The sequence below is a fragment of the Xenopus laevis genome, chromosome 2L (genome assembly GCF_017654675.1).
Source record: "Xenopus laevis strain J_2021 chromosome 2L, Xenopus_laevis_v10.1, whole genome shotgun sequence".
Taxonomy (NCBI): domain Eukaryota; kingdom Metazoa; phylum Chordata; class Amphibia; order Anura; family Pipidae; genus Xenopus; species Xenopus laevis.
The window spans coordinates 174,373,413-174,398,642 of NC_054373.1; the positions used below are offsets into that span (position 1 = coordinate 174,373,413).

General features: G+C 39.8%; 1 protein-coding gene across 4 annotated transcripts; it reads left to right on the plus strand.

The window, feature by feature from the left end:
- Positions 1–231: 231 nt before the first annotated feature.
- On the plus strand, positions 232–24,625 carry fam76b.L (family with sequence similarity 76 member B L homeolog). 4 transcript variants are annotated; one of them, XR_005965522.1, is made up of 12 exons: positions 232–664; positions 5,165–5,229; positions 10,830–10,884; positions 11,164–11,319; positions 12,864–13,045; positions 13,400–13,447; positions 14,720–14,800; positions 16,968–17,103; positions 17,195–17,382; positions 20,932–21,051; positions 22,701–22,802; positions 23,461–23,507. XR_005965522.1 is itself a non-coding variant. In XM_018247772.2 (10 exons), the coding sequence occupies exons 1-10, from the start codon at positions 581–583 to the stop codon at positions 23,548–23,550; spliced, it is 999 nt and encodes a 332-aa protein (XP_018103261.1). In that variant the 5' UTR covers positions 232–580; the 3' UTR covers positions 23,551–24,625. The 4 variants fall into 4 exon arrangements, 2 of the variants coding, with proteins under 2 accessions (XP_018103261.1, XP_018103262.1); XR_005965523.1 differs by lacking the exon at positions 20,932–21,051; XM_018247772.2 differs by lacking the exons at positions 17,195–17,382; positions 20,932–21,051 and having other exon boundaries at positions 23,461–24,625.
- Positions 24,626–25,230: the final 605 nt, after the last annotated feature.

The window sequence follows — 25,230 nt, forward strand, 5'->3', positions numbered from 1 at the left end:
AGTAACACACTTTCACGATGAGCCGGAATCTCCGAATCTGTAACCTGATGCATGCTGGGAGTTCTACGCAGCAACATCTCAGTCGCATCTAGGGCAACATCTGTGTCGGCGCTCGGCCAATGAGCGCGGAGAACGACGTCACTCGCCAGCGAACTAAACGCGCGACGCGATTGGTGCGGCGGCCCTCTCGTTGGCGTGCCATTGGCTGTCTGAATTCAAACGCCTGTTTCCCGCCTCCCAGCGGGTCTCCCGGATTGGCTCGACTGGCCCTTCCCTTTGTGACGCCGCTGAATTTGCACACATCCGGTTATTTTTCCTCCCGTTTACATATTTTTTAAACAGGGAGAGGGCGAGCTGAAAACAAGGGCGTAATACGTAGGAGTTTCATAACGAGCTGTAATTCGGTATAACACAACCCCAGCCTGCGCAGTGGGACGTTCAGTAGGGGCGGCGCGGCTGGTGAAGGAGACAGAGCAGCGCGTTACGTGAAAGCAGCACGGTCCGCCCCGTAGGAACCCCCTTTGCCAAAGCCGGTGTTGCCGGAAGTGTGTGTGTGTCAGTGCCCTTCAGTGTTTTCAGTATGGCCTCCGCGCTGTACGCCTGCACCAAGTGTCACCAGCGATACCCGTTCGAAGAGCTTTCCCAGGGACAGCAGCTGTGCAAGGTCAGTGCCCAGGGACGCCTGAGAGCCCTTCTATGGGGACACAGTAGTATTGGAATTAAATTATCATCTGTTCTGGGCCTCAATGAGACTCACAGGGGCCTATGGGTAATTCTACTGTAGAAAAGAGAGGCCCAGGATCACAGGGGCCCAACCTAGTCTTACATAGATTAGAAAGGGCTGTTGTTGTTGTTCACCTTTGACATAACGTTTAGTATGATGTACAGAGTCTTTATATTTGCAATTGGGTTTTCATTTTTTTATTAGTTGTGCTTTTTGACTTATTTACCCATTTGATTCATCAGCTCTTCAATTTGCATATTAGCCAACCTGGTAACTAGGGTCCAAATGTCCCTAGCAACTGTGCACTGATTTGAATACAAGACTGGAATATGAATAGGAGAGGCCTGAATAGAAGGATCCGTAATAAACAATAACAATACATGTGTAGCCTTAAAGAGCATTGGTTTTTTTTAGATGGGGGCGTCAGCGACGTCCATTTGAAAGCCGCAAAGAGCCAGAAGAAAAAAGCAAATCACTATAAAACTTTAAAAAAATAAATAATTGATTTAATTGAAAAGTTGCTTAGAATTGCATGATCAATAATATATATATATTCAATAAAATTTAACTTAAAGGTCAACCACCCCTTTAATCATCATTCCATAGCAACCAGGGACTCCCCTCTTCTCTAACTGGAACCATTTTCTTCCATCAGTATTTGAGGGGGAAGTAGGTTCTGGGAATTGTTGCTCAGTATCTGAATGGCTACTGGCCGCCCAGCCTATTCTATTGCTCACCTTTCAGTTAACTTTTAGTACGATGTAGAGAGTGATATTCGGAGACCATTTGCAATTGGTTTTTATTTGTGGTGATTTAGCTTTTTATTCAGCAGCTCTCCTGTTTGCAATTTCAGCAATCTGGTTGCTAGGGTCCAACAACCCCTAGCAACCATGCATTAGATTTGAATAAGAGACGAATATGAATCGAATAAATTAGTAATAAAAAGTCACAATAACAATACATTTGTAGCCTTAAAGAGCATTTACATGGGGTCACACTGACCCCCACTTGAAAACTGGAAAGAGTCAGAAGAAGAAGAAGGCAAACAATTCAGAAACTATAGCAAAGAAAAAATGAAGACCAAACTCTCTACTTCATCACAAACATTAATTTAAAATCAAACAGCCCCTTTAAACCAGCAGCTCTCCAGTTTGCAATTTCAGCAATCCGGTTGCTATGGTCGATCAACCCCCTAGCAACCATGCATTGATTTGAATAAGAGACAGGGATATTAATAGAAAAAAATGAGTAATAAAAAGTCACAGTAACAATACATTTGTAGCCTTGCAGAGCATTTAGATGGGGTCAGTGACCCCCACTTGAAAACTGGAAAGAGTCAGAAGAAGAAGGCAAATAATTCAGAAACTATAGCAAAGAAAAAATGAAGACCAAACTCTCTACTTCATACCAAACGTATATTTAAATTCAAACAGCCCCTTTAAACCGGCAGCTCTCCGGTTTGCAATTTCAGCAATCAGGTTGCTAGGGTCAAACAACCCCCTAGCAACCATGCATTGATTTGATTAAGAGCCTGGAATATGAATAGGAGAGGGACGGAATAGAAAGATGAGTAATAAAACGTCGACTTTGTTTATAGATGGGTTCAGTGACCCTAATTTGAAAGCTAGAAGCACCCTGAAGAAGTCAAAAATCGTTAAAAAAAAGAAATAAAGAAGACCAGTTATGCTTAGAACTGGTCATTCTATAGAATCTATAACATACTAAACGTTAACTTAAAGGTACACTACCCCTTTAATATTCTACTGCTGGTAGGACTCTACTAGATTAGGCATTGTTAATTTTTTATGTGTAAGTGGATAGTTAAATGATATAATACATGCCTGAGGAAAGGGAATTCGAAAAATGTCCTTCTCAGAAGTGTATGAAGACCTTGGATCTGCTAGGGACTGTGCAAGTGCATTGTAGGACCAGAATAAAACTGCTCACCTGCTGCTGGGTAGATGCCCCTCTATCACAGGGATTTCTCATCCATGGGACTCCACAAACACCTGTATTTCAAGTAGGCACACATTTTGGCATTCCAGCTGTGATGGACTTCAACTGGCTTTATACACCTACAGTATACAGGAGTCAACTACTATCTCCATAAGATGCCAACTACAACTCTCTGCATGCTTCTGCCAGCAGCCAACTGAATGGCCACTGATCTTCCTCTACAGACTTTGCCTCTCACAGTTGAGATTCATCAGAATGTTTCATAGCCTCTGTTAAAGGAAAAGAATCCTGAAACAAATCTATTGTAGTGAGTTGCACAAGTTGTGGCACTTTGTCAGGGGCCTGCTATTGCACTGCAGTTCTGGGAAAGAGTTGGCTGTGTTGATAAATATCAGACGTGTATGTGCTGAACACTTTGCACTTCTATTTGGATATGAGACCTTATCTTTTAGTGCTGGCGATACTGAAAAGTAAAGAGTCGGTCATTCGCTACTGACGTCTGAGCTCAGAGGCACATTTATCAAAGGTCAAGTTCGTGTGAGTTTTTTAAAACTCCCATTAATTTGAAATCCGACCAAATCGATATTTATTATTAAAATAAAGGATGCACCGAATCCAGGATTCAGTTCGGGATTCGGCCTTTTTCATCAGGATTCGGATTTGGCCAAATCCTTGTGCCTGGCCGAACCGAATGTAAATCCTAATTTGCATATGTAAATTAGGAGCGGTGGGGAAATCGTGACTTTTGCAAGATTTTTCCCACTTTTTCCTTTCCTGCCCCTAAGTTGCATATGCAAATTAGGATTCGGTCCGGTATTGGACCGAATCTTTCACCAAGGATTCAGGGATTCGGCTGAATACCAAATAGTGGATTCGGTGCATCCCTAATTAAAATTGAATTTTTCAAACTGATGAATTGAAACAGCCTAAAAATTCTAATTCAATTAGATCAAACTCCGAAAAAACTCGAATGACGGGAAAGCTGCAAACATCTCCAAATTCATCCCTGGACCTCCCCCATTCAACCTTCTCTAATCGTCCACAACAGAATAAAGCTCATTGTTACAAATCAAATAACATTTATAATTGCCATTTATTTTCTGTTGGCAACATGCAATAGTTATCTCTTCCATGTGAAGAACTGTAACAATAAATAAAGTGCTTCTTACAAACTTGCATTCCATTTGTTACATAACCTAAACTCAGAATGACTTGGAAACGTTTAACTTTGTTTCAACCCTTCGCTCCCTGGTTCTGTAATTTCCAAATCCAATGACCTTGTTTTTGTAATAATCTAGTCATTTTTGTCCAACATTATCCACATTGAAGATAAATTATACAATCATTTACCTTTTGCTATTACAACAGTATTGCCCTTAAATCAGGCTTTAATACCCCGTTTATCACCCCATCACCAAAGCTAATAACTTCACTATATATTATACAGAAATAAGTAAGTTAGTGTTGTGTATATGGTATAGATTTCCACGACTGTATGTTCCAAGAAAAAGGCTGGCCTTGTGACCAGTTACACAGTTAGCCTTGTCTTCTAAAATCCTTAATTATTAGTGTGATTTATAACTGTGATTATATGGACCGACATTTGTATTTTAATCTGAGCTTTGAAGTTTGCTGCATTGTTGGCCGGTCTCCTGAAGCTTTCCCACATGCCATGCTATTACTGTACCTGTCTGGGAATTCATTCTTATATAATAGTTGGTTTGTAGGGGTACTGGACATAAATTTCATGCATTCTTGTAAATATTCCCTGTTAGTGTATCATATTTTTTTTTTTTTTTTTAAATTGTACTTGCACTGGGGGCAGATTGATTAAGGGATGAATTGAAAATTCAAATTAAATTTTCGAATTTTTTTGTACTTAAAATAAAAACTTTAAATAAAAAAAAAATTATTTGATTCTCAAGATTTATCATTCTCTGGCCCTTTAAGAATTCGACTATTCACCACCTAAAACCTGCCGCATGACTGTTTAAGTCAATGGGAGACGTCCAGGAATCAGAGGAAAAAACTTGGATCTGGTTTTTAAAATTCGACTTTGAGTTTTCAGGTTGATTCTATTCATCCGAGTTTAAAAAATTCTATTTAATTAATACATTTCAAATGGTCTAATTTATGGGTGTTTAAAAAAAAAAAAAAAGGAATTTTAAATTTCGAATTAATTCAAAATTTGACCCTTTATAAATGTGCCTATCGGTGTCAATTTGCGCTTCCTCTAAGTTTATTTTGTTGTTCGAAAAGTTGACCGACTCTTATTTTGCACAAATGTAGAGACTCATCATAAGGATCATAAAAATCCAGTCTGCGGGTCTCCAGTTGAACCGCCCTGTGTTAGAGTTTCAGCTTGCAATCCTAATAGTATATATAATAGTTTATAGTGAGGAAACAGAGTGATATTCTACCATATATGTGGATTTATTAATGTGTTCATAAAATAAATCAGAGATTTGTCTTTTCTTTCCATAGGAGTGCCGAATTGCTCATCCCATTGTGAAATGCACATACTGTAGATCAGAATTTCAGCAGGAGAGGTAAATCATATCTACTATGTTCAATAGAAACCAAATCCTGATGGCTGATAAAGGCTAATACTAATATTGCCATGTTCCTCTGATATCCAGTAGTAATGTCTAGTGTGGCCCCTGTTGGCTCATAGCAATTGGTCACCAAGCAACTAATGCTTTGGATGTTACAAGTGCTCAGGTCACAGTTGGTGTTTACTTTGTATCTTATTGTACAGCAGTACTGTGTGTGTATGTGTGTGTATGTGTGTATATATATATATATATATATCTATATATCTATATATCTATCTATATATCTATATATCTATATATCTATATATCTATATATATATATATATATATATATATATATATATATATATATATATATATATATATATATATATATATACATATACACACACACATACACAAACACACGATCTGGAGCACTCCCAAGTGTCGGTCAATGCCTAGGTGCTGGTTAAATAAACAGTATTAAAGTAGCAAACAAACCGCACAACCAGGTCTTGCATAAAGTGTAAAAATCAAAAACTTATTTTATTTATCGACGTTTCGGCTCCAAACTTAAGCCGTCTTCAGGAAGTGAAAACTGCACACATTACACACATATTTAAAAGCTAAAATGGCGCCAACATTCAAGTGATGACGTCATCACACCTCTGTGTTATCATTGGTGATTGTGAATACAACGTGTGTGATCCCATATTGGTTAGGTTTATAAAATAATATTAATAAAAATACATAGTTAAGTCTACTCAGAGACTTCATATACCCTTCTGCTGCAACTATGAACAACCGTGACACTTGTGTATTATAGTGCTGTTATCCAGTGTTACCATACCCAATATAAAACATAACATATCGCACATCTCGTGTGCTATGCTGCCCATGCCCCCAGGGGAAATATCAACAAAGCTCGTATCTACCTTATCGCCGTGCTTATAGAACACATGTCACCGATCGTTTGCACAAGTTAAGTCCTTAGTTTAAAGCTTCATCCGGGAGGAGTCTATCCACCGTAAGTCAGTACCCGAGCAAGTCGTTAGTGGCTCATCGAGAATTCTAGCCTGTGATTGGAGTACGTGCGCCCATCAATCAACCTCATCACTCGTTCGGTATTTGGTTCTCTTTAGTAGTAAAAGACGCCGGCTTTTGACAGTTGCGCCGATCAGCGTGTGACATGGGTTGCCAATAGGCGCCCGTGTTCACGCCAACCTGGCGTCAATCAGGTATACTCATGTACTTCATCTTTACCAAGCGCCTTCTCAATACATCCGTGGCGATCCTCTTTGGTAGTATAGGACGCCGGTTTCTGACAGTTGCGCCGATCAGCGTGTAACAGGGCTGCCAATAGGCTCCCGTGTTCACGCCAACCTGGCATCAGTCGGATATATCCATGTACTTCAATTTTATCAAGCACCCTCTCGATACGTCCTTGGTGATCCGCGTGTAGCACAGGTATTCAAACGGACGCCAGTGTTCACGCCGATCGCTTAGTCGGAGGGGAGCTACATCCAGTGAACCAATCTCTATGAGACGTCCAATTTACGAGTAGGATTTGGAACCATAGCCTGGCTTGGATTATTCCCTCATATCACTTCATCCTAGCAAAACATGTTATCTATATTCGCTTACTCATGCACGGAGTCATGTGTTACTATTTACGGCCGACCGTCAATCGCAACCCTTCATATTCCCTCAGGGGTGTAGGGAGAAAAAACCTGAAAAACAGTAAATGCATTATTCAATCACCAAAAGCAATCCGCAACTTAACTTTAAACATAGTTATTGATGCGCTCATGAACTGAATCCCCACAGACAATGTTTCAAATAGTTATTGATGGGGGAAGGGGATAAATGTTAAACTCGTAGAGTTGGCTGCAAAGTGTCCACGTCCTGCTGAAAGAAAATATTGTAACAAGTATGGAGATACATAATAATCCTGCCCCCTGAATCGTCATCATCCATATAGAAGTGAGGAGGAGCTCCTAGTAGAAAGGAGACATAGGCAATGTTTCATTGAGGCCATGAGGTACAAGGGTATCCAATTTATAAATCCACATAGATTCTCTTTGGACTAATAATAAGTCTCTGTTTCCTTCTCTTTTAGGGACTGGTATATGGTCTATGATCATATGCCTAAATTGTGGTAGTGTGTGCTTGTGAGACAGCCAATGTTTCGATATCGGTTGGTCCGCTTTCCCCGAATTAAGGGCCAACCTGATTGCACTCCTATGATTGTTCATTCTCTCACGATAGGTGGTGGAAGCTTTACCTATATAATGTAGTCCACACGGACACCACGCCATATAGACCACATGATCAGTGGTGCAAGTCACCCTGTATGATATGTTGAATTTATGTCCAGTCCTGGGATGTGTAAATTGGGAGCCTTGCAGCATTCCATTACATGTCAAACAACTGGTGTGTTTTTCAGGTTTTTTCTCCCTACACCCCTGAGGGAATATGAAGGGTTGCGATTGACGGTCGGCCGTAAATAGTAACACATGACTCCGTGCATGAGTAAGCGAATATAGATAACATGTTTTGCTAGGATGAAGTGATATGAGGGAATAATCCAAGCCAGGCTATGGTTCCAAATCCTACTCGTAAATTGGACGTCTCATAGAGATTGGTTCACTGGATGTAGCTCCCCTCCGACTAAGCGATCGGCGTGAACACTGGCGTCCGTTTGAATACCTGTGCTACACGCGGATCACCAAGGACGTATCGAGAGGGTGCTTGATAAAATTGAAGTACATGGATATATCCGACTGATGCCAGGTTGGCGTGAACACGGGAGCCTATTGGCAGCCCTGTTACACTCTGATCGGCGCAACTGTCAGAAACCGGCGTCCTATACTACCAAAGAGGATCGCCACGGATGTATTGAGAAGGCGCTTGGTAAAGATGAAGTACATGAGTATACCTGATTGACGCCAGGTTGGCGTGAACACGGGCGCCTATTGGCAACCCATGTCACACGCTGATCGGCGCAACTGTCAAAAGCCGGCGTCTTTTACTACTAAAGAGAACCAAATACCGAACGAGTGATGAGGTTGATTGATGGGCGCACGTACTCCAATCACAGGCTAGAATTCTCGATGAGCCACTAACGACTTGCTCGGGTACTGACTTACGGTGGATAGACTCCTCCCGGATGAAGCTTTAAACTAAGGACTTACTTGTGCAAACGATCGGTGACATGTGTTCTATAAGCACGGCGATAAGGTAGATACGAGCTTTGTTGTTATTTCCCCTGGGGGCATGGGCAGCATAGCACACGAGATGTGCGATATGTTATGTTTTATATTGGGTATGGTAACACTGGATAACAGCACTATAATACACAAGTGTCACGGTTGTTCATAGTTGCAGCACAAGGGTATATGAAGTCTCTGAGTAGACTTAACTATGTATTTTTATTAATATATTTTATAAACCTAACCAATATGGGATCACACACGTTGTATTCACAATCACCAATGATAACACAGAGGTGTGATGACGTCATCACTTGAATGTTGGCGCCATTTTAGCTTTTAAATATGTGTGTAATGTGTGCAGTTTTCACTTCCTGAAGACGGCTTAAGTTTGGAGCCGAAACGTCGATAAATAAAATAAGTTTTTGATTTTTACACTTTATGCAAGACCTGGTTGTGCGGTTTGTTTGCTACTTTTATATATATATATATATATATATATATATATATATATATATATATATATATATATATATATATATATATATATATATATATATATATATATATATATATATATATATATATATATATGTCAAAATTTTTGCTAGTAAACACCTATATTTTCATCGCTAAGACCTGTGAGTGCAAGTTTTTTTCCCTGTTCTCTATATGTATATGTGTGTATAATATATATTTATTTATTTTTTTTGACCTTCCTTTCACGTCCGAGTTTAACCTGCTGGTAAATGCTCTATATCTTTTCGGGTATTGGCTATAATAACAAGCTGGTAGCAGCAGCAGCCGCCTCATTTATTTCATAATTATGCTTCATATCTGGGTCCTCCACCTAAAAACTGTTAGTTACCTAATAAAATAAATTACAAGAAAACAAATTAAATTTTAAGAAGCATTGTATGTTTTTATTTTATATTGGAATTTTCCTTTAAGAGATACGGGCACCAGAAATTATGCCATTTTTACATCTATTATAATATTGGCTTTGCATACTACTTATAATTTTGCCATAAAGTATTTTCCCAATGCTTTTACTGTCTGACTCCCAGTGATCACCTATGAGGAGGCTGCCATGTTTGTGCAGCAGGAGTCCGTTAGAATTAGAATCTCTGACAGGCTGAGATGGGACAGGCTGAGATGGCAAACAAGAAACGGATCCGCACACACGCTATTATCAGCAGTTGGGGGGACACCCCTCTTTATTATATCACCTCGTGATCAACGTTTTGGGGGGATAAACCTGATGAAGGGAGGTTTATCCCCCCGAAACGTTGATCACGAGGTGATATAATAAAGAGGGGTGTCCCCCCAACTGCTGATAATAGCGTGTGTGCGGATCCGTTTCTTGTTTGCTGTTGCTAAGGGACCTGGCCGGGGTCAACGGAGAAACCAGCACCACCAACGCAGTGAGAGGAAAGGCGAGTGTGCGGTAGGAACATTTATTACAGGCTGAGATGGGACAGTCAGGTTGGCAAAACAGTCAGGTTTAGGAACTTCAATTAACAATTACTTACAAAAACAAACGCAAAAAACAGCATTACCTATAGGTAACTTTTAATGTTTATTCATATTTTTGTTTTTTAGTATCAGTATCACTTTAAGATTGATCCTCTTTTAAAGGTGTTGTTCACCTTTTTCAGATTGTTCTCTAGAAAGACTTTTTCTCAATCGCTTTCAATTTTTTTATTTTTTTACCGGTTTTCCAAAATCTAAGTTTAAAGTTTAAGGTTCCTGTCTCTGGTGTTTGTCTGACAGCTCAGTAATTCAGGCGCAGACTCTGAACTGGTACAATTTTGCAACATTTAGTTGATACATTTCTCAGCAGCTTCTCTGGAGTATTAGCAACTATTGTTGCTGCCTTTAGCTGCCCTTAACGGATCCCAGAGATTCTGCTCAGCAGGGACAAAGATAAGAAATGTATCAATTTAGAGCAGTTTACAGGGTCGGCGACCCCCCTCCTAGAGCTGCTTTAGAAGGTGAAAAATAAGACTTTACACTGTAATATTAGAAGAACAGTCACACATAGAAAATAGAAAGTATTTGGAAAAAGTATTTATTGCTGGTGAACTATCTGAAGCCAACTAAACTGAAAAAAAGTGTTGGAAGGTGAACAACCCCTTTAATGTTATTTTTATATCTCCTCTTCTCTGAAAGATCTTAGCAGCATATGGTGGCCTCACTGCCTGGGTCAAGTTTAAGCTCTTCTTAAGCTTCTATAAATTTGAACTTTCCCTATGCTTTCAGCATGCATTTTCATTTTATAAATGTTAATTATTTAATTAAAATGGTCTATGGGAGCTGGCCTTCCCATAATTTCTGGACAGTGGATCCCATACCTGTATTTACTGATCTTCCATTGTATTTAACTCTTGTTTTCTGTAGCAAAACCAACACAATATGCAAGAAATGTGCGCAAAACGTTAAGCAATTTGGCACCGTAAGTATATACCGTAATTTGTTTTACTATATGCCTTTTATACATGTAAGCAATTATATTCATTGGCTAACAATTTTATCTGCAAAATTAATTGAACCATATACTGGGATTGTGCCTTTTGTAGTTCTTTAGCCAAAAGTAAGTGCCTGAAGGTTTATTTCTGAAAACGTTATTCTTCATACTTTGCATTTGTTTCCTGTTTCTCTCGCCTTATTTTGGCATTTAAATTTATTTGATATACATAACCTGTTTTTTGTTTTTTTTTCTTCGAAATTTTAGCCCAAGCCTTGCCAATACTGTAACATCATAGCTGCGTTCATTGGCACCAAGTGTCAGCGCTGCACCAACTCAGAGAAAAAATACGGACCCCCTCAAACGTGTGAACAATGCAAACAGCAATGTGCTTTTGATCGGAAGGAGGAGGGAAGAAGAAAGGTAAGAAATCTGTGCTATGTGGAAAAGTAAAGGTGGCCATACACAGGCAGATTAAAGCTGCCGATATCTGTCCTTTAGACCAATTTGGCATTTTATCTACATGTTTAGGGGGCGTTGTGATTGGTCTTCCCAGTCGATATCTGACCAAGATACCGCTCGGGCAGGTTTACTTTTTTTTTGGGGTAGAGGACCGTATCAGGTTAAGATCTGTTCATTTGGCGACCTCTCCAAACAAGCGGATCTTATATGTATGGCCACCTTAAAGGGGGTGGTTCAACTTTTAGTATGTTATAAAATGGCTAATTATAAGCAACTTTTCAATTGGTCTTCATTTTTTATAATTAATTATTTGCCTTCTTCTGGCTCTTTCCAGCTTTCAAATGGGTGTCACTGACCCATCTAAAAACAAATTCTCTGTAAGGCTACAAACGTATTGTTATTGCTACTTTTTTACTCCTCTTTCTATTCAGGCCTCTTCTATTCATATTCCAGTCTCATATTCAAATCAATGCATGGTTGCTAGGGTAAATTGAACCCTAGCAACCAAATTGCTGAAACGGCAAACTGGAGAGCTGTTGAATAAAAAGCTAAATAACCCAAAAACCAAAAAAAAAAATTAAAACCAATTGCAAATTGTCTCAGAATATCTCTCTAAATCATACTAAAAGTTAGTTTCAAGGTGAACAACCCCTTCATTTTCCACTGTCTTCAGATAATGAAAAAGTTGCATGTAAATAGGTGCTAAATTGCCCTGACTGGCTTCTAATATACTGACACCTTTTAAGAGAGACCTAAAACTGTACAAAGTATTTATGTACCTTGCGTGTAGGAATTTCTCTACCAACCCTGTGATAAACACTATAGCAAAAATGAAAATTTAATATAAGCTTCCTCGTATTGACGTAAGAAACGTTCTAAATACAATCAAAAATTCTGCGTTGTTTCTGAGATAATCAAGTTTATATTCACTATTCCTCTCTCATCTGCTTCTCTTCATTCTATCTTCATGCAGCAGTTGGGTGTCAGATGATCCAATACATCTGATAGGGGGGCTCCTTTGCTAACAGATGAATTAGAGTTTATGCTAACTGATTCCAGTACAAACAAAATAACTGCATTTTGCACAAATTCTGCATGTAGAGAGACAGGATTTCTGGTGATTTTAATAGAGTGAGCTCTAATACATCTTCTAGCCAAAAAAAGGTAGCAAGAACAACATGAAGGTGATTATCTTATATTCTGAATGTCTGTCGTATGATACACTCCCAAGGATTTTCACATTCTTTGTCCTTTACAAACTGAATAATAATACAAACTGAATGATGGCATTGCACAAGCTATTCCACCCTAATTTTCATTTTAAAGTAGTACAGAAGTCTGGCTGCCTTTCCAGTGTATACGTTTGTAAAAGGATTAGCTAACACTGTCTTCCCAATGTTTATATGTGAGTAGAGAGAAAGAAAGCACTATGGGTATAGATTTTTGTAACTGATGCCATGAAATAAGTCTGACAATATGCTGCTCATCAAACCTCTTGATTTTAGGTTGATGGAAAGTTGTTGTGCTGGCTTTGTACCCTCTCCTACAAGAGAGTGCTTCAAAAGACTAAAGAGCAACGGAAAAGTCTGGGAACAACCCATTCAAATTCGTCTTCCTCTTCTCTTACGGAAAAAGATCAGCATCATTCTAAACATCACCATCACAGGCACAGCAGCAGCCACCACAAGTAAGTGTTTTTTTTTATAAATCGCCTTTACGGTCCGGGCACACCTTCGGATTTGGAGAGATTAGTCGCCTGGCTCCCTCCCCAGCTAGAATGTAAATCACCAGCAGGGTGGCACTCCAGAGCGATTCATTTTCCGAAGTTTCCTTGTGAGGCAACTTCGGAAAACGAAGAACTCGGAGTGCCATCCCATCAGCGATTTTCATTCTAGCTGCCGGAGGCAGTTTGGGGAGATTAGTCGCCCTGAAGAAGAGATTTGTCACCTTATCTTCCCAAATCAATGCATTGAAATCTTAGTTAGAACTTAAGAACCATTCATTCTGTTAATTCCTTGGTTTTCTTGTCTCCTCTTTTCAGAATTAGTAGTCTAAGTCCAGAACCAGAACAGGGAATATGGAAACAAAGGTGAGTTCATTTAAAGTAATTTCAATAAAATATAATGTTGTTCTGGGACTCTTAACGGGGTTATGTCATGATTTTTATGGTTTAGTTTTTATTTCTAAATTACACTGTTTACACTGGATATAATTCACTCTAAAATATAAAATTTAATTCCTGAACCAATCAGTATATTTTTTTTATTTGTAATATTGTTGTGTAGGCACCATCTCCGGTCATTTTGCCTGTGCTTTTAGAAAGAGCCAGCACTTTAGGATGGAACTGCTTTCTGGCAGGCTGTTGTTTCTCCTACTCAATATAAAAATGTGTCTCAGTGGGACCTGGATTTTATTATTGAGTGTTGTTCTTAGATCTACCAGGCAGCTGTTATCTTGTGTTAGGGAGCTGCTATCTGGTTACCTTCCCATTGTTCTGTTAGGCTGCTGGGGGGGGGGAAGGCAGTGGGGGCGGATACCACTCCAACTTGCAGAGCAGCAGTAAAGAGTGACTGAAGTTTATCAGAGCACAAGTCGCATAACTGGGGGCAATTGGGAAACTGACTGTCTAGCCACATGTCCGATTTCAAAATTAAATGTATAAAAATCTCTTCTCTCCATGTGTTCCTCCGAGAATCTGTACATTACCCACCATAGAAAGCAGAGGGACTTCAAACCTCAGGATCCAACACATCTTGGAACTAGTTGGGGTGTGAATGACTGTACAGTATAGGGATCTTGGATATCTAAATTCTATTTAAATGTGCATAACTAAGTAAATGGGAGTGTTAACTGTAGATTCTTCCACTAGAGTAGTTTGGCTCATTTACATTTTCTTTTTTTTTTTTTGTTCTTGTCCGAACAATAAACCAATAAAAGGTGTCTTTAGTCTCTCTAACTGTATGTAAAACAAAACAGAGGGATATTATAAACTGAATAGCATTTTCTCCACCCCTCCAGAAGAGAATGGGGGTCTTTGTAGAAACCGCTGCTTAAGGAGATGATCTTTGTGATTACATCTGCCTGAAGTACACAGCACTAGGGATGGGGGCGAATTTGACCGGTTTTGCTTTGCCAAAAATTCGTTGCCGACGAAATGTTGTGACGGCCATTAAAGTCTATAGGCAACAAAAAAATTGATACGCGGCGAAATTTTTTTGGGTGTCATTTCCACGGCGAAACAAGGCGAAAAATTTCGCCCATCACTACACAGCACTAATAAATATAAAGTATTGCCATTAGCTTTGTGTATTAATGTTTTTGCATAGGAATAATTGACATACCCGAATGTTTCTAATTTCAGTCATAAATCCAGTACAGTGATTCAGAATGAACCTCCAAAGAAAAAGCCCAAACTGGAATTCAAGCCATCTAATGGAGATAGGTTAGTTTTGGTTTGCACTTACTCATTTCTCACTATAATCTTGAGTTTATACCCAATTTATATCTCTGTAACACGAATGCTGGCACTTTTTTACTCATTTCAGGGGTTTCTGACCCCCAAAAAATTTCTGTAGCAATAACTGCCAGTCTTGAGTTTTTCATGCTAAGTGCTTCATTATCCTAAAGGATTAAATTAGCTGAGGGCAAAGTTGTATTTGTCCTGTGTAAACCCATAGACTAACTTCCCAGCATCCACTTCAAAAGGGCAGGAAATTGAGACATCAACATGGTGGCTTTGGGGCATGAAAGTGCAGGCCGTATATATATTGCTCAATTTGTAAAGAAAAGCACATTCAACGGGTTATTTATGTAGTTTTGCTTATGGTAATATAAATGTTCATATATTCTTGTTTTTGAACCCACACTTAACTCTAGTATTGACCTGTAGTGCAATGCGACCCTTTTATGTGCAAATGACATTTAAGGAATTGTTCAGTATAAAAATAAAAACTGGGTAAATATATAGCTGACTGGATGAGTAACATAATAGCCAGAACACTACTTCCTGCTTTTCAGCTCTCTTGGTTTCCACTGACTGGGTACCCTAGTTACCAGGCAGTAACCAATCAATGACTTGAGGGGAGGCCACATGGATCATATCTGTTGCTTTTGAATCTGAGCTGAATGCTGAGGATCAATTGCAAACTCACTGAACAGTTGTGTCCCATGTGGCCCCCCTTCAAGTCGCTGACTAACTCAGAGTTATAGAGCTGAAAACCAGGAAGTAGTGTTCTGGCTATTATGTTACACATCCAGTCACTCCAGTCTTTATACATTACATTTTTGGCTAACTAACTATATTAGATACATGTTTTATTTTGCACATCCTATCTATTTACCCAGTTTTTATTTTTACACTGAACTGTTCCTTTAAACTGGGACTCTTCACTTTATAACATTTCTTTAGTTCAGGTGTTTTTGGATGGTTTGCCAGAAATAGACTTTTTTTTTCAATTACTTTCTATTTTCTTTTTATGACTGTATTTTGTCTTCTGGGTCATTTCTGGCAGGTCACGGACTGTTCTAAATTGATACATTTAGTTGATACATTTCTTATCTTTGTCCCTGCTGAGCAGAATCTCTGGGTTTCATTACAGGCAGCTGTTAGACTTGATACAATAGTTGCTAATACTCCCGAGATGCTGCTGAGAAATGGATCAACTAAATGTTGCAAAATTGTAACCATTCAAAATCTGTACCTGAATTACTGAGCTGCCAGACTGAAAATACTAGAGCGGAATATTAAAGGGGAACTCCACACAAACATAATTTAAGCATTTTGAAAAGTAAACATAATTTCAAGCAACTTTGCAATATACATCAATTAAAAATATGCAGACTTTTCATGATTTTTGGAACAGTTCCCTAAGCCTAGCCCCCTGCTCTCCTGCTGATCTGTCTGACTACTTTGCTGAGCTGACCGATTACATTTACTTTGTATCAACAGCCATCTGTCCTTGGCCTGTATCCTCCAAACCCCACAATTCCGTGCAATTCATTGTGTAGGTCCTGCATGCTGTCTGTCTTTGGGGGTGCTTTTAGAGGAAAAAATTCAGCGTGCAGCACCTCCTTGATACAGACGCGTTGATTTTTGGAGATTTATTATACCCCAACCCTGGAAATAGCTCAAACCCAAAATTACACATCTGAAATCCTACATGGTCATGTAGGAATCCATGGCAGAGGTCCCATTGACCATTTGAAGATGCTAATAGATGCCATGATGTTTTTTTCGGTGGGTTTTATCCAAAAACTCGAATAATTCGAGGGATTTGAGTTTTTCCCATGAAAAACCCAATTAATTAGTGTTTTCGGGTTTAGCAACTCGCAGAATAGAGTTTTTCTTAAATAAGAAACCATTCGAGTTGCAAGGAATAAACTCTCATTCAAATTTTGATAAACAACCCCCTAAACGTCTTCAATTTTGGGGAAAATGGTAAATACATTTAAAGAAAAGTCTTTATTTCTGAAAACGGGTTTACCGGAGAAGTGTTTGGAAGGTGAGCAACCCCTTTAAACCTGCAGCAATTAGCATTTTGTTCTGAAATTGAGAGGGATTAATAAATGGCTGTAGACCTCTCTAATGCTTTTGCTTATATCCCCTCCAGTAGCTCCATCAATCAGTCCACAGACAGCGGAGGCACAGACAACTTTGTCCTGATCAGCCAATTAAAGGAGGAAGTGATGTCTCTGAAGCGTCTCTTGCAGCAAAGAGATCAAACTATTCTTGAAAAGGACAAAAAGGTAGTAGTATTCCTTGGTCCTTGCCAGCCTTTCCTCTTAATATAGGTATTGACTTTCTGCCCTTTGTGGGGGGTTTTTGTTGTTGGTGTAGTTCAGCAACATCTGGAAGACTGCACAATGCCCATCCTTGGTCTCTATAGTTTCGAGGTAAAACTGGATTTTGTATACTGAACTGAAGAACTTGCTGTTGGCATAAGGATCAGATTCTGGAAGAGGAATTCTGGTTGTCCTTCATCTAGATGTCCTTGGGCGAAGGAATGGCTGTGAGAGCTGGTAATGGTAATTGTTGCTCTTTCCTTCTGGCACCTTTTAAGATTGCTAAAAATCCAACCAGTATTTAAAAAAAAAAAAAACCTCCTGTACACCCCCCCCCCCCCCACCCACCCACGGGCAAATGCCCCTAATTTTTTACTCACCCCTCCGCCGCAGATTCTGGCCTCGGGAGTTCACAGCAGCCGCCTTTTTTTCTTTGGTCTTTTTTGGAAGTTTCGGCGCATGCGCAGTTGGAGTAAATTCCCGGTCCCGAACCACTGTGCATGCTCCAAAAGTCACAAAAATTTATCGGAAATTACTGTGACTTTCTGCGCATGCACAGTTGTTCGGGACCGGAAATTTACTCCCAACTGCGCATGCGCCAAAAATGCCTTCAATACACGAAGATTACCGGGAAAGAAGATGGCTGCCGTGAACTCCAAGGCCAGAATCTGCACGGAGGGGTGAGTAAAAAAATTAGGGGCTTTTGCACGGGGGGGGGAGGGGGCAGGTATGCTGGTGGTAGGAGGTAGGGGGAGGCTTTTTATTTATTTTTTTTATTACGGGTTGAATTCTCCTTTAAGTTGTTTGGAGCTTTTACCTCCTTGTTTAACCACTCCCTGTGGACCTGTCCAAAGGAATTGCATTAGTAAGTGTATTATTTATATTACTAAAGTGATATCAAGTTGGTGAAAGAGGGAAAACTTCAAATATATTCAGCCATACAATAGCCACATTTATATATTTAAATATTTATTCAACTTGCTGCCTCGCCATAGATACACAATGCAGACCTCGTGCGGAAATGCCAAATGTATCCCTGTGAAGTGGTAACACAACCCCTTTAATTTAAAGATGGTTAAATGTGCATTATACAAGGCTTTAGTGCTTTGCCCAACCTGTCATTTAATTTGGGAGCAGCCCAATGCTTTGCATGTATTTAAGCTTATCCCTTAAATGGTATATGTTTATTTATTGGCATATGCTGTAACATGTATTTGTGAGATTGCAGCCACTTCCCTTTCATACCCCATCACGTCCTTTCCAACACATGCTTCCTGCGTCCCTACTGATTGCTAATTAGCCTTTCAGCGTGTGTGTTTCAATGGATGTGATTCATATGTGTAAAATATGAAAGGGATGAAAGAAACGTGTGTTTATAAATGTGTGTAAATCTACACCACCCTTTATTATATTATTATATATGCATTGTGGATTCATTTGGCATGGCTGCACAAAAAACAGTGCCTACATTAAAGGAGAACAAAAGCCTAACTAAAGAAGTAGGTAGAAATGTTGTATATTCTGTTTTGTGCTTCTGTACCAGCCCAAGGCAACCACAGCCCTTTAGCAGTAAAGATCTGTGGCTCCAAAGATGCCCCAGTAGCTCCCCATCTTCTTTTCTGCTGATTTACTGCACATGCTCTGTGCTGCTGTCACTTACTGAGCTTAGGGACCCACTCACAATATACAGTACACATAGAACAGAAACGTCACAATATAAGGCTGATTAGTAATTAATACAGATAATTACTACATGGCAGCACAGAAACCAGTGCAATTAGCACCAGAATATTATAATCCGCAAACCTGTAGCATCATCTTATATTACAGACCAACCTCATTTTCTGCTGGATAATTAGTGACGTCCCCTAAGCTTAGTTTCTCAATGTCAGGTATTGCTGGGATTCGAGCCGGGGACCTTTGGGTTTCTGGCTCAATGCCTTAACCATTTGGCCAGGTGAGCAGCCTGTAGGGTTGTTCGCTATGTGTTACCTAGCCTCTGCAGTCCCACCCCAGCTGCAGCCTGTTTAGACTCTACAGCCCCAACCCAGCTGCTGCCTAGTTACAATCAGCCAATCAGGGCTGACTCTTCCCTATTTAAAGGAAAACTATACCCCCCAAACAATGTAGGTCTCTATAAAAAGATATTGCATAAAACAGCTCATATGTAAAACCCTGCTTCATGTAAATAAACCATTTTCATAATAATATACTTTTCTAGTAGTATGTGCCATTGGGTAATCGTAAATAGAAAATTGCCATTTTAAAAAATAAGGGCCGCCCCCTGGGATCGTAGGATTCACTGTACTCACAACCATACCAACAAACCATACATGTTAGGTCACATGAGCCAATTAACAGACAGAGTTTAGTCTTTTGCTTCTACACTTCTTCCTGTTACAGTTAGAGTTGAAGTATTTCTGGTCAGGTGATCTCTGAGACAGCACACAGACCATCACAAAATGGTGGTTCAAGGCAAGAGATGTAAAAGGGCAATATTTACTTAAATATATATTCCAGTTTGGTAAGATTCTTTAATATGCCACTTAATATGATATGAACTATCTGTTGCTTAAGTGTTCATTTTGGGGGTATAGTTTTCCTTTAAGGGCAGCACTTAGACCACTCCTTGCCAGAGCATTACATTGTTTCTCCCTAGTACTGCGGCAACGCCCCTAACTAGGTAGTTCTAGCTCTTGCCCCTTTTCCCTTATTCCTCCTTGCCTTTGTCTGCCTGTCCTTGTCTCTAGTCTTGTCTTGCTTTACCTTATCTTGTACCTTCCCAGCCTTGACCTTATTCTGACCCTTGCCTGTTATCATTTCCTATTCCACCTTGTACCTTTCACTCACTTCATCTTGTACCTGACCTGCTCTGCCTTGTACCCTGTCTTGTTGCTTCCCTAGTCTCCCTCTGCTATCTTGATATCCAGTTTCCCTCTGCTCCAGTCTCCCTCTCTCGCTATCCTGCTCCAGTCTCCCTCTCTCGCTATCCTGCTCCAGTCCTGTCTTGCTATCCTGCTCTAGTCTCCTTCTGCACTCTATCCCCAGTTTGATCTGATCTATGCCAGCTCCGTCCTGTCCCATCCAGTCTGTTCCTGTTCCACTCCTGCCTCGTCCAGTCTGTTCTGAGTCGTCGCCCTCTTCTTCCTGCCTAGTCCAGTCCTGATCTTCGCCCTCTCCGTCCTGTTCTGCTCTGCACCTGATCCAGACTGACTCTTCGCCCTCATCAACTTGTTCCTGCCTTCCTTTTAAGTGTTCCCTAGGCACATACAGCTCCTGCCTCAAGGACTCGCCCTTTCCCTATCAGTCTCTACAGCGCCCCCTACCTAATCCTTGACACTCAACAGCTGCTCAGAGCCCACTGAGCATGTGAGTGTCAGACACTTTCCAAGATGGTGACCTCCTGTGACAAGTTTGAAGTCCTGGATCATTGCTGCTATTGACAAGCTGAAACTTTAGGCTGGTACAATAAGTGCAGTTTATAAAATGCCATTTTTAGCCATATTCATTTTTCGGGTTTAGTTCTCCTTTAAGTGCTATTTAGCCTTACAAAATGTGATTTTTATAGTGATGGGATTTTAAAGGAAAAGTCTGGATCTGCAGACCCACATGAGGTTTAGTTTGTAAGTGTCCCTCTCTCTTGATTCCATGATTAGTATGTGTCACTAATGCAGATCCTTTGGGCTTATCCACAATTAAGAGTGAGAGGAAAGGTGAAATAAATATCAATCTTAATAGAGGTCACCAGTGAAACAGTAATGTCTTTCACCAACTCTATTATTGCTCTCGCAGCACCCAAAAGTGCATCTAGATGGAGGACAAGACTGCCTTCCTCAGAATTCTTTCCTGAAGCCTCTGGCAGCAGCCTGCCTGAAACCAGGAACAAACCTGTCCCCGACATTTAGCTATAAGGTAAAACAATGCCATAGGACAGTTGCACAGCATATAAAGATCTATATAACGATACTAAATGATCACAAGGATCAAACTGCTATAAAAGGGGAACTATCACAAAAATTAAAATCATACTGAAATAAGAAACTTTCGAAATACAATAAATTTAAAAATTCTGCATTTCTGAAATAATCAAGTTTATATTCACTATTCCTCTCTCTGCATCTATTTCTCTTCATTCTGTCTTCATGCAGCAGTCGGGTGTCTGATTTTTCACCGTTAGATCCAATATATCTTATAGGGGGGCTCCTTTCCTAGCAGATGTATTAAAGCTCACTGAAATAACTGATTCCAGTACAAACAAAATCTAACAATAACCTTTTGCACAAATGTCTCTCTCCTGCATGTAGAGAGACATGATGTCTGGTGATTTTAATAGTGAGCTCTAATACCTCTTCTAGGCAAAAGGAGCCCCCCTATAAGATATATTGAATCATTCATCTGACACCCAACTCCTGAATGGAGACAGGTGCTGAGAGAGGGATAGTGAAAATAAACTTTATTATTTCAGAAACAATGCAGAATTTTTTATTGATTTTATTTAGAAAGTTTCTTATTTCAGTACGATGAAGCTTGTAATAAATCACGATTATTCCCCTTTAAAAAACTTGCCTATTAAGAGGCATTATGGTGCTCTTACTCTGGAAGCTCAATTAAAGGACCAGTAACATCAAAAAAAATGAGTTTTTCTATAATGAAAAAAAAAACACCGACAGATTTAACTTTAAAATCACAAAGTCTTTATTACAGGAAAACTATACCCCCCAAAAAAAATGTGGTCTTTATAACAAGATATTGCATAAAACAGCTCATATATAACATAGCCCTGCTTCATTTAAGTAAACCATTTTCATAATATACTTTTCTAGTAGTATGTGCGATTGGGTGACCATAAATAGAAAACTGCCATTTTAAAAAATGGCCACCCCCTGGGATCATATGATTCACGGTGCAGACAAACAAACCAACAAACCATACATGTTGGGTCACATGAGCCAATTTAACAGACAGAGTTGTGTCTTTTGCTTCCACACTTCTTCCTGTTACAGTTAGAGCTGCAGTATTTCTGGTCAGGTGATCTCTGAGGCAGCACACGGACCATAGCAAAATGAGAGATGTAAATATATATTCCAGTTTGATAAGATTCTTTAATATGTCGCTTAATATGATGTAAACTATCTGTTGCTTAAGTGTTCATTTTGGGGGTAAAGTTTTCCATTAAGAAATCACTTACCAAAACTCCGCTTGCGCTCCTCTTCAGAGTGCGGCACTCGATTTCTGCTCCCTGGCTATCTCCTATAGAAGGCAGGGAGGAGAAATCGAGCGCCGCACGATGGATCGTCGTCCTGTCGCCTTTTCTGAAGAGGAGTGCAAGAGGAGTTTCGGTAAGTGATTTCTTAATAAAAACTTTGCAGTTTTAACGTTAAATATGTCTTTTTTTCGTTGTATACAAAAAAAAAAATTTTTAAAAAAGGTTTGATGTTACTGGTCTTTTTAACAAGATTTTTCCCTCAATATACATTTTATTTGTATTGCTGTAACTTTTTATTTTTAGTACTTTTTTTTATTTTATTTATTTATTTAATTCTTTTTTTGTTTTGTTGCAGCTAACAGAGTTGAAAGCAGACTTCCAATACCAAGAGAATAATCTGAGGACAAAGATGAATGGTATGGATAAAGCTCACAAAGATTTTGTTGAACAGTTGCAGGTAAGAACTTTCACTACATCTGTGCATCATACAAGTGTGTGTGTGTTTAGTCTACTGAGTTCTAGACCTTGACAGATTGAATGGGATTTTTTTAACCTATTGGGGCATGATGTTGCAACTGGATAATATGTAAAGCTGAAGGAAAGGCATGCAGCACTTGGGGGTTCCAATTGTTAGGCACCCCTAAGTGAATGTGTTTACTGGGCCGGTGCTCCTATCAGCAGAAAACTGCACCGGCACGGGGTTATACCAGTGAGCACCACTGAGCGATCCTCTTCCGTCTGCCTCCTTCGCGCGGCTGCGCATGCGCAGTAGAACGAAAAGCCGAACTTAAACTAAAAAGTCGACTGTTTCGTTCAACTGCGCATGCGTTTTCCCCGGGAAATTTCTGGACAGAAGAACCAGGAAGAGGATCGCTCCGTGGTGCTCACTGGTATAACACCGGGCCAGTGCAGTTTTCTGCTGATGGGAGCACTGGCCCGGGGTTTCTGGTAAGTACCTACAATCATTTGGGGGTGCATAACTTTTGGCATCCCCAAGTGCTGCAAGCCTTTCCTTCTCCTTTAATTCCCATTTGTCCTACTTCAATTCAGTGCAAGATGCACACGGTACCACAGTCCTAGTAATAGCCGGTCGTTCCTGTTTTATTATTTTTCAGGGCAAGAACCGGGAATTACTGAAGCAAGTTGCCGCTTTGTCAAAGGGTAAAAAATTTGACAAAAGTGGAAGTATACTCACATCTCCCTGAGGAAACGTTTAAACAGAAGGACACCGCGTAATTCTGTGAAGCCCTTAAAAATACATAGGGGATGACGGGTAAACTCTCAGTACCCTGGTAACGTTTTTTTTTTCTAGCTAATACTTGGGTTTTATTACTACTACTAAACCTCACACAAAGCAACTTCAGCTGGCTTGAAGACCATTTTGTCTCAGTTCTGCAGTGGGAGGAAACACTACAGCACTCTCCTCCAATCACAAAGGCAATAAAAACAGGAAAACTCCAACACAACAAAATAAGATCAGTATGTGGCCTTACATTACTAATTGATACTCTCGTTTTAATGAGCTCCTATGTGGCAAACACATTCAGCTCTCTACTATTCATTTTAGGTGTTTGTATTCTATTATGGCAGGTTGAATTAAGGTGCTTAACCCTCTCAATGCTGACTTGTCTGTACATTGCAGACCCACCCCTGCCGCTAGCATTGAATGAACTACTGTGTAAATGAAGAGATTTATTTGTAGATCGTCGTTTCTTGACTGAAACGTAAAGGTATTGTATCGTGCCTGCTGCCTGATGAAAGGTGTGTGCATTTTGTACTACCTGTTGTGAATTTATACCTGCAAGTGCCTTTGTAACATTAATTTATTCAAGTATTTAGGGGGGGCAAGGGAAAGGTGTACATAATGTTCTTAAGAGGATGTTTTCTCTTTAGATGGAGAAGGTAGAGAGCCGCAGATCAAAGCTTTTGCGCCAGAGATAGAGAAGCAGGTTTTATTCCAGAATTTGAGCTACAACCTTTGCCATCTTGGCTACTGTACTTGTATCTGAATGTCTGAAGACTGAAGCTTGACTATTGCTAAGAGGAGACATTTCCTTGGCTACAGTTTTTAATTCAACTGCGCTGATCTCTGAGGAAACACCATTTCCACGGCTTAGGGGCATCAATAGTTGTGCGGCCTGGGCTCATCATGGATGTATAGGAGTAGTTTACTTTAAAGGAACTAGGGATGCACCGAATCCACTATTTTGGATTCGGAGAACCCCCGAATCCTTCGAAAGATTCAACCGAATCCAAATCCTAATTTGCATATGCACATTAGGCATGGAAAGGGGAGAACATTTTGACTTCCTTGATTTGTGACAAAAAGTCATGCAATTTTCCGACTCCTAATTTGCATATGCAAATTAGGGTTTGCTTCAGCTGGGCAGAAGGATTTGGCCGAATCCAAATCCTGCTGAAAAGGCCGAATCCTGGATCAGTGCATTCCTAAAAGGAACAGTAACACCAAAAAAATTTAATATTTTAAAGTGATTAAAATGTAATATACGGATTGTGCTGCACTGGTGAAACTGGTGTGTTTGCTTCAGAAACTCTACTATAGTTTATATAAACAAGCTGCTGTGTAGCCATGGGGGCAGCCATTCAAGCACAGGATACACAGTAGATAACAGATAAGTACTACTATAGTTTATATTAACAAGCTGTTGTGTAGCCATGGGGGCAGCCATTCAAGCACAGGATACACAGTAGATAACAGATAAGTACTACTATAGTTTATATAAACAAGCTGCTGTGTAGCCATGGGGGCAGCTATTCAAGCTGGGGAAAAAGGAGAAAAGGCACAGGTTATACAGCAGATAACAGATCAACTCTGTGGTAAACAATGGGATTTCTTAAAAAACATTATCTATCTATTGTGTGTC